Source organism: Nerophis lumbriciformis, linkage group LG03 (genome assembly GCF_033978685.3).
Source record: "Nerophis lumbriciformis linkage group LG03, RoL_Nlum_v2.1, whole genome shotgun sequence".
Lineage (NCBI taxonomy): Eukaryota > Metazoa > Chordata > Actinopteri > Syngnathiformes > Syngnathidae > Nerophis > Nerophis lumbriciformis.
This window is the reverse complement of record NC_084550.2, coordinates 34,745,010-34,765,000: the sequence shown is the minus strand read 5'-3', so window position 1 is coordinate 34,765,000 and position 19,991 is coordinate 34,745,010. Positions and strand designations below refer to the sequence as shown.

General features: G+C 40.8%; 1 protein-coding gene across 2 annotated transcripts in view; it reads right to left on the bottom strand.

Annotated features, from left to right (window-relative positions):
• The window catches only part of magi3b (membrane associated guanylate kinase, WW and PDZ domain containing 3b), a 480,566-nt gene that overhangs the window by 603 nt on the left and 459,972 nt on the right, over window positions 1-19,991 (bottom strand). Inside the window, exons 17-22 of one of the 2 annotated variants that reach the window (XM_061937658.1) lie at window positions 19,033-19,129; window positions 15,704-15,806; window positions 15,488-15,625; window positions 7,757-7,895; window positions 3,818-3,909; window positions 3,600-3,727 (exon numbers count right to left, since the gene is read on the bottom strand). In XM_061937658.1, the coding sequence (XP_061793642.1) occupies window positions 3,860-3,909; window positions 7,757-7,895; window positions 15,488-15,625; window positions 15,704-15,806; window positions 19,033-19,129 (527 nt within the window). In that variant the 3' untranslated portion in view covers window positions 3,600-3,727; window positions 3,818-3,859. Of the gene's footprint in view, window positions 3,728-3,817; window positions 3,910-7,756; window positions 7,896-15,487; window positions 15,626-15,703; window positions 15,807-19,032; window positions 19,130-19,991 lie in introns of both variants that reach the window. The other variant, XM_061937657.1, reaches the window with a different exon arrangement.

Below are 19,991 nucleotides of genomic sequence, written 5' to 3'. Positions count from 1 at the left end.
GTAGGGTTGTTTTCGTGCATATTTGTACGTGCTATTGAAATGTACTCAAGCTAGCATTGTTAGCCTTAGCTAATATGCTAACATGTATACGAGTGTCCGTGTTAGTATTATTAACTTACAACTGCATTCTTTTTGTGTTGTTTCACTTTCACAAATTCCTGTGTTACGGCGCCATTTAATGGTAGTGAGGAAGTACAGTAACGATTAGACCTCTAGCCGTCCATAGCGTTTCTACTCGTATGGATTCTCCATTCGTCACTCCAAGCAACGTTTGTAAGTTTTACAATATAACTAAAACAATTCTTACCTACTAAATGTATGTCGGGGTTGTTTTCGTGCATATTTGTACGTGCTATCAAAATGTACTCAAGCTAGCGTTGTTAGCATTAGCTAATATGCTAACACGGTTACGAGTGTCCGTGTTAGTATTATTAACTTACAACAGCATTCTTTTTGTATTGTTTCACTTTCACAAATTCCTGTGTTACGGCGCCAATTAATGGTAGTTTGGAAGTACAGTAACGATTAGTCCTCTAGCCGTCCATAGCGTTTCTACTCGTATGGATTCTCCATTCGTCACTCCAAGCAACGTTTGTAAGTTTTACAATATAACTAAAACAATTCTTACTTACTAAATGTCTGTAGGGTTGTTGTCGTGCATATTTGTACGTGCTATCGAAATGTACTCAAGCTAGCGTCGTTAGCATTAGCTAATATGCTAACACGTTTACGAGTGCCTGTGTTAGTATTATTGACTTACAACGGCATTCTTTTTGTATTGATTCACTTTCACAAATTCCTGTGTTATGGCGCCATCTTTTGGACGAATTCACTCACGGAAGGCGTCGCAGTGTCCTTCCATTTAATGGTAGTGAGGAAGTACAGTGACGTTCAGTCCTCTAGCCGTCCATAGCGTTTCTACTCGTATGGATTCTTCATTCATCAGTCCAAGCAACGTTTGTAAGTTTTACAATATAACTAAAACAATTCTTACTTACTTACTTGGTCTGTAGGGGTGTTTTTGTGTATAATTGTACGCGCTATCGAAATCTAATCAAGCTAGCGTCGTTAGCATTAGCTAATATATATATATATATATATAATATGCTAACACGTTTACGAGTGTCTGTGTTAGTATTATTAACTTACAACGGCATTCTTTTTGTATTGTTTCACTTTCACAAATTCCTGTGTTACGGCGCCATCTTTTGGATGAATTCACTCACTGAAGGCGTCGCAGTGTCCTTCCATTTAATGGTAGTGAGGAAGTACAGTGACGTTCAGTCCTCTAGCCGTCCATAGCGTTTCTACTCGTATGGCTTCTTCATTCGTCACTCCAGGCAACGTTTGTAAGTTTTACAATATAACTAAAACTATTCTTACTGACTAAATGTCTGTAGGGGTGTTTTCATGCATATTTGTACGTGCTAGCGAAATTTACTCCAGCTAGCGTCATTAGCATTAGCTAATATGCTAACACGTTTACGAGTGTCTGTGTTAATATTATTAACTTACAACAGCATTCTTTTTGTATTGCTTCACAAATTCCTCAGTAAATTCCCCAAAACGTCACCATGGAGCTATCGAGTCTGTTTAGCTGTGGGTCCATGACGATGACTTCTGTTTTGTTTGATTAGTCGTTTTACTGCCGCGCTACAGACACAATTAAGGTATGTAAATAAAAATGTACAGAATATTTCTGTGTAAGTAACCCATTTCACAACGTATATATCTGCGATTTATAGTCCGGTGCGGCTTATATATGGAAACATATTTATTTCTTCTAAAATTCGGTGGGTGCGGCTTATATACCGATGCACTCTCTAGTCCGGAAAACACGGTATATTGACTATATGGGAATTATTTCCTGTGTAGATGGCTCTAATAATAACATATTTAGAAGGTTGTTTCTATGGTCTAACTTAACTAACCGTGACGAACAAGGGAGCCTGAAAGCTACGGACACACAAAACAAGTGTTGTCCGACATTGTCCACAGAGAAATAATCTACCAAACACACATTTCGAACCTTTTTCTCCTCCGTCTACGGTTTCCTTTGTTCGGTTTTGTCATACGAGATCTGAAAAAGCACAAGTTTCTGGTCATTCGAAGGATGCAGCGCGTATGGAAGAGAGTTAAGAACAGTCTCAGAGTCGCTCGGCTTGTGGACGAGGATGAGGATACGGGTGTTGTGTGAGACGTGCGGTAAGAACCGAGGGTGGACTGCATGCAGCCGAGCAAAGCAGCTCAAGAAACGAGAGTCTTAAAAAAAAAAAAAAAAAAAAAAAGAAGCCCAATGACCTTTCCTCCTCGCCTTGCATAACGGATGGATGCGTGGTCACGGGCGAGGTGCTGCTCTTGGTGGTGTTGGCACAAATTCACATGAGAAGACGTCCCAGGTCCGAGTCTGCTACACGCCACCGGTGCTGCCGGAGGATGAGGACCACGGCTTAGAAAAGCGGCACCTGGTAGCACTTTTACTGGAAGCGCTCTAAACAATCCACAGAGGTGGCACAGACAATCCTAAGGACAGAATCAATCTGTCAAGAGGGATCAAGGAGGACTTCAGCCTGGGACAGAATTCTGACTTGGCTGGGAATCTTCCATTCACCGGGGCTGATCGGTCCCTTGGAGCTCTGAGGGCTTCTGGGAGACCTGCTAACATACACCACAAGGTCTGCCTTGCTCGTTTGATCTTTGGAGTTTCTTCCCTTTGGCTCGCTAGGTGACTCTTTGACGGAAGTCTCTTTAGGTCTCTTCCTGTCCTCCGCACTCTGGTCCTTGATGTGGCTCGAGTCTCGACTAGAACCATGCTCTCTGGGAGCACAAAGGGATCTTTCTTTAAGACTTTTGGACTCGTGTCTGGGTCTGGGCCTAGGCTCTCCTCCGGTCTCAAAGTCGGACTTGGGACCATGAAGAGATCTTTCTTTAAGACTTTTGGACTCGTGTCTCGGTCTAGGCCTCGGCTCTCCTCCGGTCTCAAAGTCGGATTTGGGACCATGAAGAGATCTTTCTTTAAGACTTTTGGACTCGTGTCTCGGTCTGGGCTTTGGCTCTCCTCCGGTCTCAAAGTCCGACTTGGGACCATGAAGAGATCTTTCTTTAAGACTTTTGGACTCGTGTCTCGGTCTGGGCTTTGGCTCTCCTCCGGTCTCAAAGTCGGACTTGGGACCATGAAGAGATCTTTCTTTAAGACTTTTGGACTCGTGTCTCGGTCTAGGCTTTGGCTTTCCTCCAGTCTCAAAGTTGAACTTAAGGTTGTTGACATGACGCAAGTTCTCACTGCTTCTGGAGTCCTTGTGTCTTTGGTCGAGGTTGCTAGCCCCCATGCTCGCAGACCGCGTTCTAATCGTCATGTTCTGGTTCCGTGCTGCTACCTGCGCCCGGCTCTCCGTCTTCCTGGGGCTGCTAGGCCCGTCTTTGGCTTGAGGTGTAGTTTCCGCCGCTTTCTCTCTGCCCTCTTTCATGCTGGTCGACCTCACGGCCGTCTCCACCTCCTTGTCTCCCCGCCACTCGTCACGCTCCTTCAATGAGCTCAAAACCATGTTGCTGTGGCGCCGCAAGCCTCTCGGGGATGTGGCGCTCCAGCTGCGGGAGTGTTTCAGACTGCCGGGGTGAGGAGGGGACACGAGGGTTGGCGCCCCGGTGTGATATGGAGAGGACAGGGGTGACGTGTCCGAAAAAAACACCTCCCTGGTGTAGCTTGAGGGTGAAATGTGTTTTTGACCTGCGAGAGACGACACAAGCTTTAGTACTGCGATAAACCTTTCAGACATTCTGCACCGGCAAGATTGAGAGGAGAAGGAGGAGCAATTACCAAAGTAGAAAGAGAAGAGGCCAGGAAAGGCGTGTGAGGATGTTAGTGTTGGTGCTCTGTGTAGTAGCACACAGTAGAAGAAGCTGCACTACCTGCATCACAACAAGAAGAGCCCACAGCTGGTTAAAGATGGAATACATAAGTCAGAACCCATGAAGACAGCCAGATCCAGGAAGAACAGTCCAACAGTCCAAGAAAAAAATGCCCATCGGCAAATGGAAGTCGTCGTCATCTGCACTTTTTTTTTTTTTAGAAATGTTTCTTTTCATTCACAATCCTTATGTAAGACAAGACACACATTAGTTTTTTTTTTTTTTTTCTAAATAGTAATATATGGCAAGCACAAGGTGGCTAACAATGAAGCTAATGAGAATAATTAATTGCAGCCATAAAGCCCTCTAAAAAACCCAAATATATACATATATACACATATCTATAGTACAGGCCAAAAGTTTGGACACACTTTCACATTCACTGCATTTTCTTTATTTTCATGACTATTTATATTGTAGATTGTCACTGAAGGCATCAAAACTATGAATGGGAGTCATGTACTTAACACAAAAAGGTGAAATAACTGAAAACATGTTTTATATTTGTCATGTCTGTGTGATCATGTTTTGTTTTAGTCATGTTTTGTTTTGTTTAGTTATTGGACTCTTTAGTTTCTGGCTTTTCACTCCCTTGTCTTGTTTCTATGATTACCCATTAGTTTCACCTGTTCCACGTTTGGACTCATCGTGCACTCTTGTTTGTCACCATAGCAACCCATTAGTTTTCACCTGTCACGTCATGCACCTGTTTCACGTTTTGAGTCACGCGCCTGTTTTCGTTAATCATGTCTGTAGTATTTAAGTTCAATGTTTTCAGTTTGTCTTTCTGGTGACATCCCACATTTATGCTTCTGCACACTCTCCACACACCCTTAAGACCCTTGCTGCTCTTTTTTCATGCCGGTTTCTCGTCCAAGTAAGTTTTCTTTATTCATGCCATAGTTTGCAAGTTTTGTTTAATTGTTCATAGTTTCTGCCTTTGTGCAAGTTTTGGGTTTATAGTCAAGTTTTGTCCTTCCGCCCCTGTGCGCACCTTTTGTTTGATCCTTTTTTTTTGTAGTTATAGTGTTTAAATAAATCATGTACTCCCCTTCACGCCATGTATGGTCCAAATCTTTTGCACCTCGGGAGAACAAACCACGCCACAGTCCCAGTCGTGACAATATTCTAGTTTCTTAAAAAATGCCACCCTTTGCTCTGATTACTACTTTGCACACCCTTGGCATTCTCTCCATGAGCTTCGAGAGGTAGTCACCTGAAATGGTTTTCACTTCACAGGTGTGCCTTATTGGGGTTGATTAGTGGAATTTCTTGCTTTACCAATGGGGTCAACCATCAGTTGTGTTGTGAATGAGAAGGTGTGTCCAAACGTTTGGCCTGTACTGTACATACATATATACATATACACGTATATAGACATACATACATATACACTGAACAAAAATATAAACGCAACATTCTTGTTTTTGCTCCAATTTTTCACAAGTTGAATTCAAGGATGTAAAACTTTTACTCTATACACAAAATACCTATTCCTGTCCAAGATTGCTGACAAATCTGTCTAAATCTGTGCTAGTGTAGGATTTCTTCTTTACCATGATAAACCATCTCACCTCACAGGTGTGGTATATCAGGATGGTGATTAAACAGCATGATTATTGCACAGGTGTGCCTTAGGCTATCCAAAAGGCCACGCTGAAATGTGCAGTTTTATCACACAGCACAATGCCACAGGTGTCGTTCGTTTTGCGGGAGCGTGCAGTTGGAATGTCTGTGAATCGAATGTTAATTTTTCTACCATAAGCCGTCTCCAAAAGCGCTTCAGAGAATTTGGCAGTACATCCAACCGGCCTCACAACCGCAGACTACGTGTAACCACCAGCCCAGGACCTCCACATCCAGCGGGTGCACCTCCGTGATCGTCTAAGACCAGCCACCCGGACAGCTGCTGCAACAATCGGTTTGCATAACCAAATAATTTCCGCACAAACTGTGAGAAATCGTCTCAGGGAAGCTCATCTGCACGCTCGTCGTCCTCATCGGGGTGTCCACCTGACTGCAGTTCGTCGCCGTAACCAACTTGAGTGGGCAAATTCTCACATTTGATGGCGTCTGGCATGTTGGAGAGGTGTTTTTCTTCATGGATGCGTGTGTGGCGTCGTGTGGGAGAGCGGTTTTGCTGATGTCAAAGTTGTGAAGGGAGTGGTCCATGGTGATGGTGGGGTTATGGTATGGGAAACAAACACAAGTGCATTTTATTGATGGCATTTTGAATGCACAGAAATACCGTGACAAGATCCTGAGGCCAATTGTTGTGCCATTCCACCAAGACCATCGCCTCATGTTGCAGCATGACAATGCACGGCCCCATGTTGCAAAGATCTGTACACAATTCTTGGAGGCTGAAAACATCCCAGTTCTTGCATGGCCAGCATAATCAGCGGACATGTCACCCATTGAGCATGTTCGGCGTACACGACAGCGTGTTCCACTTCCTGCCAATATTCGCCGGGGCTGATCGGTCCCTTGGAGCTCTGAAGGCTTCTGGGAGACCTGCTAACGTACACCACAAGGTCTGCCTTGCTCGTTTGATCTTTGGAGTTTCTTCCCTTTGGCTCGCTAGGTGACTCTTTGAAGGAAGTCTCTTTAGGTTTCTTCCTGTCCTCCGCACTCTGGTCCTTGATGTGGCTCGAGTCTCGACTAGAACCATGCTCTCTGGGAGCACGAAGGGATCTTTCTTTAAGACTTTTGGACTCGTGTCTGAGTCTGGGCCTAGGCTCTCCTCCGGTCTCAAAGTCGGACTTGGGACCATGAAGAGATTTTTCTTTAAGACTTTTGGACTCGTGTCTCGGTCTAGGCCTCGGCTCTCCTCCGGTCTCAAAGTCGGACTTGGGACCATGAAGAGATTTTTCTTTAAGACTTTTGGACTTGTGTCTCGGTCTGGGTTTTGGCTCTCCTCCGGTCTCAAAGTCGGACTTGGGACCATGAAGAGATCTTTCTTTAAGACTTTTGGACTCGTGTCTCGGTCTGGGCTTTGGCTCTCATCAGGTCTCAAAGTCGGACTTGGGACCATGAAGAGATCTTTCTTTAAGACTTTTGGACTTGTGTCTCGGTCTAGGCTTTGGCTTTCCTCCAGTCTCAAAGTTGGACTTAAGGTTGTTGACATGACGCAAGTTCTCACTGCTTCTGGAGTCCTTGTGTCTTTGGTCGAGGTTGCTAGCCCCCATGCCACACCTGTGAGGTGGGATGGATTATCTTGGCAAAGAAGAAATGCTCACTAACACAGATTTGACAGAATAGTTTTTTTGTGAATATAGTCAAAGTTGTACATCTTTTACAAAAAAATGTGTTTAGTATATATCCTTTTTTTTATTATGATGAAAATAAATACATTTTATAATAATGTTCCTTATGAGATTGGAAAAAAAAAAAAATCCTTAATTTCCCTTACCGGATTAATAAAGTATTCATATTAGGTGTTAAAAAGGGAATGTGTTTTTAAAGTTAAAGTTAAAGTACCAATGATTGTCACACAAACACTAGGTGTGGCGAAATTATTCTCTGCGTTTGACCCATCACCCTTGATCACCCTCTGGGAGGTGAGGGGAGCAGTGAGCAGCAGCGGTGCCCGCGCCCGGGAATCATTTTTGGTGATTTAACCCCCAATTCCAACCATTGATGCTGAGTGCCAAGCAGGCACAATGGGTCCCATTTTTATAGTCTTTGGTATGACTCGGCCGGGGTGTGAACTCACAACCTACCGATCTCAGGGCGGACACTCTAAGAGTAGTATTTTGCCAAATATGTCATTACACATGAAACTTTTCAACTAATAAGTCAATTCCACATGAAGTGTAAATGATGTTAGACATAAACGGGTACTTACCACCATCTTGAGTCAAACCCGCCCCAGGTCGGAGCAGCAGAGCCACTTTGCTTCCTCCCGCCTGGATCAGCTCGATGGCGCGTGTGTGGGAAATGCCGCGAGCCGGTTCCCCGTTGATCTCCACAATCTCGTCCCCGACCTGCTCGGAAAAAAAACCGCACGACATGCCAGCGTCACTGCGGGACACGGAGAGACGTTCCGCCGCACGCGTCGTCAACATGTGTGGCTGTTCACGCCGCGCATTTAATAGCCCGGAGGTGCGGCCTCTGTAATTAGAGATGACAGAGCGTATCAATCCGTCACCCTCTAATCACAGCTGACGGTCCTCTGCGTGCCTGCAGGTCACAGTCAGCCAGGACGGATTCCCGCAAGGAGCTTCCTTCCCATTGGGGCTAATAACAATAAGATCCCAGTGGGATGATCCTATTATTTGACCCCCACAAGTATATTATACAAAACCCAAAACCATATCTACATATCTACACATACAATTGTAAGGGTTCATACACCTTTTCCATGGCCAAATTCAAGCACTTTTTAAGGACTTTCAAGATTAATTTTCCAGTTTTTCCAGTACCCTTCAAGAGGCGAAAACTTGTTGTTTGAGGTCACCAAATGCTGTCTGTAGGAAAAATAGTGAAAATCTGCTACAACCTAAGCCTAACATTGAACAAGCAATTATCCTTAACTGAATGGGGCATAGAAAATGAAGCAGTGTTTGTGTAGACCAGGGGTGCTCACACTTTTTCTGCAGGCGAGCTACTTTTCAATTGATCAAGTCGTGGGGATCTACCTCATTCATATATATAATTTATATTTACTTATTTATGAAATATATGTTTTTGTTAACAAGTTAAAGGTGTTTAATGATAATGCAAGCATGTTTAACACATATAGTTAATATTGTTAATAAATTAAAGGTGTTTAATGATAATACAAGTATGTTTAATACATATAGTTAATATTGTTAACAAGTTAAAGGTGTTTAATGATAATACAAGCATGTTTAATACATATAGTTAATATTGTTAATACGTTAAAGGTGTTTAATGACAATGCAAGCATGTTTAACACATATAGTTAATATTGTTAACAAGTTAAAGGTGTTTAATGATAATACAAGCATGTTTAACACATATAGTTAATATTGTTAATAAGTTAAAGGTGTTTAATGATAATGCAAGCATGTTTAACACATATAGTTAATATTGTTAACAAGTTAAAGGTGTTTAATGATAATACAAGAATGTTTAACACATATAGTTATTATTGTTAACAAGTTAAGGTGTTTAAAGATAATGCAAGCATGTTTAACACATATAGATTCCTTTCTTTCATGAAGACAAGAATATAAGTTGGTGTATTACCTGATTCTGATGACTTTTGCATTGATTGGAATCAGACAGTGGTGATGATAACGTCCGCATTTTCGAATGGAGGAGAAAAAAAGTCCTCCTTTCTGTCCAATACCACGTGAAAGTGGTTGGTTTTTGGCATCTTATTTGTCCAGTTTCCGTACTCCTTTGAATACACTTTACAAGAAATACATTGTCGGCAAACTCCGTAGCTTGCTAGCTTGAGCACGCCAGCTTTCTGAGACTCTTATTTTGTTAACGCAACTGTGCAACTGTGCAGTCGGTTTTTGGAGTTTTGATGACAGGTACGGCGCCAGAGTCTGTTGAAATAAAGTGTTTCTTGCCTTCCAGTCGGTAATTTTAATGAGCTGGCAGCAGCCAGCGTCATCTCAGAAGACCCTCGGGTGCCGTGAATGTCAATCAAGTGACGAAAGTGACGTCATAGTGAAGATTTATGATCGCTCATTTTTAGGACTATTTTTTTAATGCCTGGCTGGTGATCGACTGACACACCCTCCATGATCGACCGGTAGCTCGCGATCGACGTAATGAGCACCCCTGGTGTAGACTATTCAATGTCATTGGTGTTTGCAAACGTGTCTCCATTTGTGTCGCTTTTCACATTTCTTGTTCTTTTTCTTACTTACAGCACTCAATGACATCGTACAGCACGGATTGATTCACACTGTATTTGTGCTTGTAAACTGCATAATGTGATATACATACATGCACCCTCAAAATGTCAATTTCACTCATGTATTAACAAAACCGTTCCACATTAATATAAGGATAATAAATTAAAGGAAAATATTTTTTTTGTTTCACAACACCTGTTTCATTAAACATATCTAGCCTTATAACCGTGGCTATGATAACAAATCGATTTTTAGTTGAGGGAAGTTCTTAACATTATAATTTATCATTGACCAACACTCACTTTTTTTCTTCCATAGCTCGTAATAACTGTCAGTAATTAACACGTCTCTCAGTTTAGGTCTAGCATGTACAAACCCCGTTTCCATATGAGTTGGGAAATTGTGTTGGATGTAAATATAAACGGAATACAATGATTTGCAAATCCTTTTCAACCCATATTCAATTGAATGCACTACAAAGACAACATATTTGATGTTCAAACTCATAAACTTAATTTTTTTTTTGCAAATAATAATTAACTTAGAATTTCATGGCTGCAACACGTGCCAAAGTAGTTGGGAAAGGGCATGTTCACCACTGTGTTACATCACCTTTTTTTTAACTACACTCAGTAAATGTTTAGGAACTGAGGAGACACATTTTTTAAGCTTCTCAGGTGGAATTCTTTCCCATTCTTGCTTGATGTACAGCTTAAGTTGTTCAACAGTCCGGGGGTCTCCGTTGTGCTATTTTAGGCTTCATAATGCACCACACATTTTCAATGGGAGACAGGTCTGGACTACAGGCAGGCCAGTCTAGTACCCGCACTCTTTTACTATGAAGCCACGTTGATGTAACACGTGGCTTGACATTGTCTCGCTGAAATAAGCAGGGGCGTCCATGGTAACGTTGCTTGGATGGCAACATATGCTGCTCCAAAACCTGTATGTACCTTTCAGCATTAATGGCGCCTTCACAGATGTGTAAGTTACCCATGCCTTGGGCACTAATACACCCCCATACCATCACAGATGTTGGCTTTTCAACTTTGCACCTATAACAATCCGGATGGTTCTTTTCCTCTTTGGTCCGGAGGACACGACGTCCACAGTTTCCAAAAATAATTTGAAATTTGGACTCGTCAGACTACAAACACTTTTTTACTTTGTATCAGTCCATCTTAGATGAGCTCAGGCCCAGTGAAGCCGACGGTGTTTCTGGGTGTTGTTGATAAACGGTTTTCGCCTCACATAGGAGAGTTTTAACTTGCGCTTACAGATGTAGCGACCAACTGTTGTTACTGACAGTCGGTTTCTGAATTGTTCCTGAGCCCATGTGGTGATATCCTTTACACACTGATGTCGCTTGTTGATGCAGTACAGCCTGAGGGATCGAAGGTCACGGGCTTAGCTGCTTACGTGCAGTGATTTCTCCAGATTCTCTGAACCCTTTGATGATATTACGGACCGTAGATGGTGAAATCCCTAAATTCCTTGCAATAGCTGGTTGAGAAAGGTTTTTTTTAAACTGTTCAACAATTTGCTCACGCATTTGTTGACAAAGTGGTGACCCTCACCCCATCCTTGTTTGTGAATGACTGAGCATTTCATGGAATCTACTTTTATACCCAATCATGGCACCCACCTGTTTCCAATTTGCCTGCACACCTGTAGGATGTTCCAAATAAGTGTTTGATGAGCATTCCTCAACTTTATCAGTATTTATTGCCACCTTTCCCAACTTCTTTGTCATGTGTTGCTGGCATCAAATTCTAAAGATAATTATCATTTGCATTCAACTGAATATGGGTTGAAAAGGATTTGCAAATCATTGTATTCCGTTTATATTTACATCTAACACATTTTCCCAACTCATATGAAAACGGGGTTTGTACCAAAAGGTTAGAAAACAAAACTTTAGCTAACGTTAGTTAACTTGTAGGGCTAGTAATCTCTGTGGCTTACCTTTCATATGACTCGAGAGAGCCGACTGTCCCATTGCGAAAAGCCGGATTTCTGTTTTGCATACTTTGCAGCAGGCTACACGTGGATTTGGTTCACGTTTTATCCAAAGCTTTTATTTGTCATTTTCCGTCCAATGTTCATTAAAACGACAACCTCCCGGCATGATGGACCGATGCACCACTGTCCACTTGGGGGCGACACAGAGCCACATATACGGCTCTGGCATGACAACAACCTAATGTAAGGGCTTGTGCAAAGCCAACAGGTCAAGCGTGTAGCTTTCATTTTTAAGGAAACGTATTTTATTTTTTTCCATTTAATAATTCGCCTATTGAGTCAGACTGCCGAGAAATATGATGAACATTTCCAAGCATTTACAAGCACTTCTCCCAAAATTCAAGCATTTTTAAAACCTTGAAAACACAACATTAAAATTCAAGCATTTTTAAGTTTAAGGTTTTTAAGCACCCGTACGAACTCTGGATTGTTCAAATGCACAATTGTGCATACACTTTTTTATTTCCTTTTTTTTTATTGTTTTTTTCCCTACTCTTTCCTCTTTCCTGCCTTTCCTCTCCATCCCTTTCTTTCCTCATGGTGATCCATAATATAGTAAAGTAAAGAAGTAATGTATAAATGTATATGTATAAAGAAGTTACAAATGTATAAACATGATACTATCATATTCCACGTCTATTGGTCGTACTTATTGCTACTCACAGCACATCTCTGTACTTATTTATAGTCTTACTTTGAAATTTTTTTTTTAAACACATGGATTGAACTGCACATCCTCAGTTGCTTTTCGCAGCAATTCCACAGGTTTACCCCTTTCGCAGATACATAATGTCCTTATGTGCTAATGTGTAGCTTTTGTCGCTCAAATATTTTATTCCTGGTCTCAAACTGAGCCCCTCCCCATAGGAGCTTAGTTTGTTAGAATAATTGTTTGTAAGTTATCACAAAAAACTTTGTGTTGAAATGAGTTCCTAGCAAGAAGACAAAAGCTGTCTTTACCAAGAAGAAGGCTCGTAAAACTCCACTGTGTAAGGGGGAAAGCCACATGAAGGGTTTTCTGTTTTCTGTCATGTATGGTAATCAACAGAAATATATTGTTCTAACCCAAGGACTTCAAAGAGGACAGATGGCAGGATCTGCCCAATTTCCAGACGAACTCTTTTTGAAGTATTTTACGAACTCTTCTTTTGAACTATTCTGTAACCAAAGGCAACGCTGTTTACGACCCACTTCCCTCTGGAAGTGGAAACGGTGGTCAGGTGGTCGGAGAAAGTAAAATAAAGAAGGAGTGCAATCTTTTGGCAGAGCGTGCTGGAGACTGTACAAGAGTACAGTGTGTCCAGGCGTGTCTCCTCAATTGAGTCCAAATTTAATTTTGTCTCTGTTTAATTGTTTGCCTCTTGTCCTGTTTAATAGATGTCATCAGTGTTTGAACCTGACACCAAGTTTGCCTTTTTTGTTTTCTACCTTTCTGATGGGCGCCACCCTTGTGGCAACCCATCAGTCTGTCTACCCCTGTCTTTTGTAGGTCTCCTCTTAGACGGGTTGTACTGAAAACAAATTATCTTGTACTTTTTGAAGTGCAATGACAATACCGTTCCATTCGTATTTACAACTACTAAGACACAGTCCCCTGTGTGAGAGGCTCTCCAAACAATTCATTACTTGTATCGTTGTGCTTTCTCATTAACAGTCTATTTTTAGACATTCATATTCTTTCAGAAATTTGACTTCGGCAACAACAAAAGACTCAAATAACCTTGCTCCTCAATTAAAAATAAATCTTTTTAGGGATAAAGCTCATGTTTTTGTCTGGTCAAGCCTGCATGCTTAAAAACGTCTTTGTCTTGTGTCAGACAATGCTGTTTATTCCCCCAAGCCTCAATAAATCCACAATAGTTTCACATCATATAAAAACGAGGGCCGTCAAAGTAAAGACCATAATAACGCGATTAACGTTCCTTAAGCATTTCTGACCCTCGGGCCATTCCGTAGCTGCGTTGACTGGTTACTGATGAGCCACAAGCGGGAAAATAACGAACAGAAATGGCCAAAGAAAAGGGTACATTATGGAGATACCAGGTCCAAAGCCTTGGCAAGTCGTTCTCTGGACAAGACTATTTTTCCTATCCACAGTCAGCGTGAGACGTCATCACTGGAGCAACTGCCTGCATTTAATTACTTTTTCGTCTAAATGGATAACATAAAATGTACTTTGCTACTGGGATTGCTTTTGTAAGATGACAAAAAATCCCAGCAGAAAGAAAATAAGTTAGACAGGGAAACTAGAGTCACGTCGTTAAGACACCTCTTCTCAAACCAATTACCGTATTTTCCGGACAATAGAGCGCATCGGGATTTAAGCCAAACCCACTAAATTTTAGAAGGAAACATTTTTTTTCCCATATATAAGCTGCACAGGACTATAAGCCGCAGGTATATACATTGTGAAATGAGTTATTTGCACGGAAATATTTTGTAAATGTTTATTTACATACCTTAATTATTTCCAAATGATGTCTGTAAAACGGCAGTAAAACGGCTGATCAAACAAAACAGAAGTCATGGACTCACTAGCTGCGCAAGCTAGCTAAACAAACTCAATAATTCCACGCTGACGTTTTGGTGAATTTGCTGAGGAATTTGTCAAAGTGAAACAATACAAAAAGAATGCTGTTGTAAGTTAATAATACTAACAGACACTCGTAAAGATGTTAGAATGTTAGCTAATGCTAATGACGCTCGGTTGATTACATTACGATAGCTCGTAGAAATATGCATGAAAACACTCCTACAGACATCACACATGGGACGGTTTGGTAAGTAAGAATTGTTTTAGTTATATTATAAAACTTACAAACATTGCTTGGAGTAATTAATGGAGAATCCATACGAGTAGAAACGCAAAGGACAGCTAGAAAACTGAACATCACTGTATTTCCTCACTACCATTAAATGGAAGGACACTGCAACACCTTCAGTGAGCAAATTTGTCCAAAAGATGGCGCCATATTATAAACAATAAAAACCCCTCTCAGTGTTTTTGCTTGTGTTTTTTTATTTAATTATTTTAATTATGGACTTCAGTGAAGAAAAATCCATAACATAGCCGCAAAGTTTTATAAGACGCAGGGTTCAAAGTGTAGGAAAAAGGTTTATCGTACGGAATTTATAGTACACATTTCTGGCTTAGCGGTAATAGCGTCACAGCCGGTCTAACTACAGTAACACAATAAAATATCGTCTTACATTACCATCAAGCTTGGTCAAAAATGCTTTGTAATGTAATCTGTGATATTCTACCTATATAAAAGTTTTGGTACAACATGTAATGTACAGAATATCAGAAGCATTTATTCAGGTAGAAATATTACAAATTACATTATCGGACATCTTCGACATAATAGTGCAATATTTAAACATGGAAGGGTAGCTCCTCACCTCTGAATGCAAGTGCTCCTACAGCAGAAATTGAAATCATGTATGCAAGACCCCAAAGAACTGCAGTTTTTTTTTTTTTTTAATTGTCATTGAAGCGAATCTATGTCCTTTATGTGTTGAGCTGTTTTAAAAAAGCAAAATGTTCAAAAAATAATTAATTAAAACAAACTAATTGTTAAGTCAGTAAAAAATTATTTCTATCTGCGATTAATCACAATGAATTTTGACCTACCTATGAACAAAATGCAATTAATGGTGATTAGAAATGATTATCATTTGACAGACCTAATAAAAACATAGGAAAACGTATCACTCACATGGATCCTTCCGTCCAGCTGGGCGGGCCCGTCCTCAGCCAGCCTCAGGATGTACAGCCCCATGTTGTACTCGGTGCCCCCTCGGAGGCTAAAGCCGAAGCCTCGGGGCCCTCTGTCCAGCTCCACGGTCAGACAGCCCTAGATCACATGACATGATACTGAACACACGAAGGGAACATACAACACATGCTAACAACACATGCTAACAACATGCACCTGGTTGGGTCCTGTTACACACAGCGCCCCCTGTTCCACTGGTATGGTTTTATGTTCCGACCAGGAGGCTCTGTCCCGTTTGTCCTCCAAGTCGAGGTTGTAGCTGTGACACACAAAGTCCACTTTGTCACTTGGACATGTTTGTGTAACATGTGCAGACTCAAAACAATTTGCAGAATAATAAATAGCAATAAAAACAATCTTTTAAATGGATTTCGTCTTCACTCAATCATAGTCCATCAATTAATTCCAGAAATATGAAAACATATTCTGACGCACTGTATTTATGAATTAATGACAAAATCTTTAACAATAATAGATTTTTGCCTCTTTACAGTTTTATTTTAGATTAAAAGTATTTAATTATGTATTTCTTCATTTTATTTTTTTGTTTATTATTACAGAAACAATCAGAAAAATATTTATTTTAAAGCACAGATTCTTAACCTTTTTGGCCCAATTTTCTCACTGCAGAAGGCTGAATTAGTAATCTTAATTTTAATCGTATTCAACAATTATATCTAAACTACTAACAGATTCCCAGGATAAAACTTGTCAAAAGATAGGAAACAACGACTTAGGTTAGGCTGATTTCAAAATAACTAGTAATCAAATATATTGTATAAGAAGTACCGTATTTTCCGCACCATTAGCCGCACCTAAAAACCACAAATTTACTCAAAAGCTGACAGTGCGGCTTTTAACCCGGTGCGCTTTATATATGGATAAATATTAAGATTCATTTTCATAAAGTTTCGATCTCGCAACTTAGGTAAACAGCCGCCATCTTTTTTCCCGGTAGAACAGGAAGCGCTTCTTCTTCTACGCAAGCAACCGCCAAGGTAAGCACCCGCCCCCATAGAACAGGAAGCGCTTCTTCTTCTACTGTAAGCAACCACCCGCCCCCGGAAGAAGAAGAAAAAACGCGCGGATATCACCGTACGTTTCATTTCCTGTTTACATCTGTAAAGACCACAAAATGGCTCCTACTAAGCGACAAGGATCCGGTTCATGAAAAGACGCAATCTCTCCATCCGCACACGGATTACTACCGTATTTCACAGCAACTGATATTCCTGTGAACCGCACTGTGGAACGGGAGCACGTACGGTGAATATTCGCACCACAGGGAATGAGAAGTCATCCTTCACTGTGGTTCTAGCTTGCCATGCTAACTTCCACCCATGGTGATATTCAAAAGGAAGACCTTGCCAAAAGAGACCTTTCCAGCCGGCGTCATCATAAAAGCTAACTCGAAGGGATGGATGAAGAAAAGATGAGCGAGTGGTTAAGGTAAGTTTAAGTTTACGCGAAGAGGCCGGGTGGCTTTTTTCACGCAGCTCTGTCCATGTTGATATACGTATGTTTGTGATTGCACATTTGCGTACATTTTGGGAGTGAACAGAGTTGTTAGAACGCTGGTTTTTAATATATTATTAAAGTTTGACTGACCTATCTGACTGTTTTTTTGACATTCCTTTAGCGCAGTTAGATGCGGCTTACAACACGGGGCGGCTTATTGGTGGACAAAGTTTTGAAATATGCCGTTCATTGAAGGCGCGGCTTTTAACCCAGGGCGCCTTATGGTGCGGAAAATACGGTAACTCATAAATAACTGACGGAAAATACATTTCAAATGCCATTATGTTGAGCTAAAATAAATCAAATTAATGATAAATAATAATATATATGTTTCTTAACTATACTGTCAATAAAATTAATTTAGTCATAATTTTTGCACTCGAACTTCTCGACGACTAACTCATGACTTCTTCTGTCTGTTTAATATTGTCATTACTGCCACAAGTGGGGGAAACGTGTATTACAACTGAGTACCTGTCAGAGTAATTTTATGTATGTTATCACAAAAGTTTCCGTTTTCGGAAACTTCCGGCGAGCAGACAGAGGCTGTCTTTGTTGTACCAAGCCAAATGCTTGTAAAATTCCATTGTGTACGATGGGAGGGGTTATCTATTGTGATCCAAGACCTGCCCAAGCTCGATCCAAGACCTGCCCAAGCTCGATCCAGGACCAGCCCAAGCCCGAGGCATCTTTTTCTTTTGTGTTAATGCATACTTGCCAACCTTGAGACCTCCGATTTCGGGAGGTGGGGGATGGGGGCGTGGTCGGGGGTGGGGCAGGGCGTGGTTGGGGGCGTGGTTAAGAGGGGAGGAGTATATTGACAGCTAGAATTCACCAAGTCAAGTATTTCATACATATATATATATATATATATATATATATATATATATATATATATCTACATCCTGAAATATGCAAACAAAACTGTGTTTAGATAATTGATACTTCAAACTTGCATAAATAAATCTTAAGGAATATAACATAACTTGGCTTCTGAGAGCTTCAAAATGTAATGAATAAAATGCTAAAGTTGTTGATAAACAAGCAATTATTTTAATAATTAAATATGGTCATTTTAAATAAATTATTATGATAATTTAAAATTAATTATTTCAAATATGTTTATTTTAATGTATAATTCTAATGCCTGGCTGTAATAAGGAGTCATAAAAAAAAAAAAAAAAAAAATACAATATATTTTGATGTTTTTAGCAAAATATAGTAAAAATGTATTTAGTTTTTTTTTTTTTTAAATTAATAAATATATTTATTTTGAGGTAAGATAAACATAATAATACAATTGATCTCTTGTCTGGATGATTTAGTTCTTGTCACCCTGTTGTCCTCCCGTTGTGAAAAAAGGCTGTCCTCACTCAGGTCCGCATGGAGCTGGAGGGGGCGTGGCCTCCAGCTCCGGCTGAAAATCGGGAGATTTTCGGGAGAATATTTGTCCCGGGAGGTTTTCGGGAGAGGCGCTGAATTTCGGGAGTCTCCCGGAAAATTCGGGAGGGTTGGCAAGTATGTGTTAATGTGACCGAAAACAATGGCTGTTTAAATACCCCCCATTCCTTTAGAAACAGCTGTTGTTATGTAAACAGGGAAAGTCCAAATAAAAAGAGGTGGCGTACAATCTTTCGCCAGAGCGTGCTGAGACACTGTACAAGTGTACAGTGTCCAGACGTCTCTCCTCAAATTGAGCCAAATTGAATTCTGTCTCTGTTTATTTCCTTGCTTCTTGTCTGTTTTAATAGATGTCTTCGATATTTAAACCTGACAGTACCTCTGCGGCCCACAGCTGAGAAACACATTCTTTGGCAGCCCTCTAGGGGGCGCTCACTGTTTTAAAGCACTGTATTGACAAATTATTTTTAAAAAAACATCCGGCAATAAAAAATGAATGGAAAATGATTCAGTTCAAAAGGTAAACAGGAGACTATTTGGTAGTAATTTTCTGAAAGTATCCTTACCGTTCGTCCTGTAGTGCCGACCGCTGTCCGATGGCTCGGTGCTGAAGAGCTGGACTCTGTCGAGCAGAACTGGCCCCAGATGGAGGCCCCTTGTACTCTGAAATGTACAAACCCCGTTTCCATATGAGTTGGGAAATTGTGTTAGATGTAAATATAAACGGAATACAATGATTTGCAAATCCTTTTCAACCCATATTCAGTTGAATGCACTACAAAGACAACATATTTGATGTTCAAACTGATAAACATTTTTTTTTTTGCAAATAATCATTAACTTTAGAATTTGATGCCAGCAACACGTGACAAAGAAGTTGGGAAAGGTGGCAATAAATACTGATAAAGTTGAGGAATGCTCATCAAACACTTATTTGAAACATCCCACAGGTGAACAGGTAAATTGGGAACAGGTGGGTGCCATGATTGGGTATAGAAGTAGATTCCATGAAATGCTCAGTCATTCACAAACAAGGATGGGGCGAGGGTCACCACTTTGTCAACAAATACGTGAGCAAATTGTTGAACAGTTTAAGAAAAACCTTTCTCAACCAACTATTGCAAGGAATTTAGGGATTTCACCATCTACGGTCCGTAATATCATCAAAGGGTTCAGAGAATCTGGAGAAATCACTGCACGTAAGCAGCTAAGCCCGTGACCTTCGATCCCTCAGGCTGTACTGCATCAACAAGCGACATCAGTGTGTAAAGGATATCACCACATGGGCTCAGGAACACTTCAGAAACCCACTGTCAGTAACTACAGTTGGTCGCTACATCTGTAAGTGCAAGTTAAAACTCTCCTATGCAAGGCAAAAACCGTTTATCAACAACACCCAGAAACGCAGTCGGCTTCGCTGGGCCTGAGCTCATCTAAGATGGACTGATACAAAGTGGAAAAGTGTTCTGTGGTCTGACGAGTCCACATTTCAAATTGTTTTTGGGAACTGTGGACGTCGTGTCCT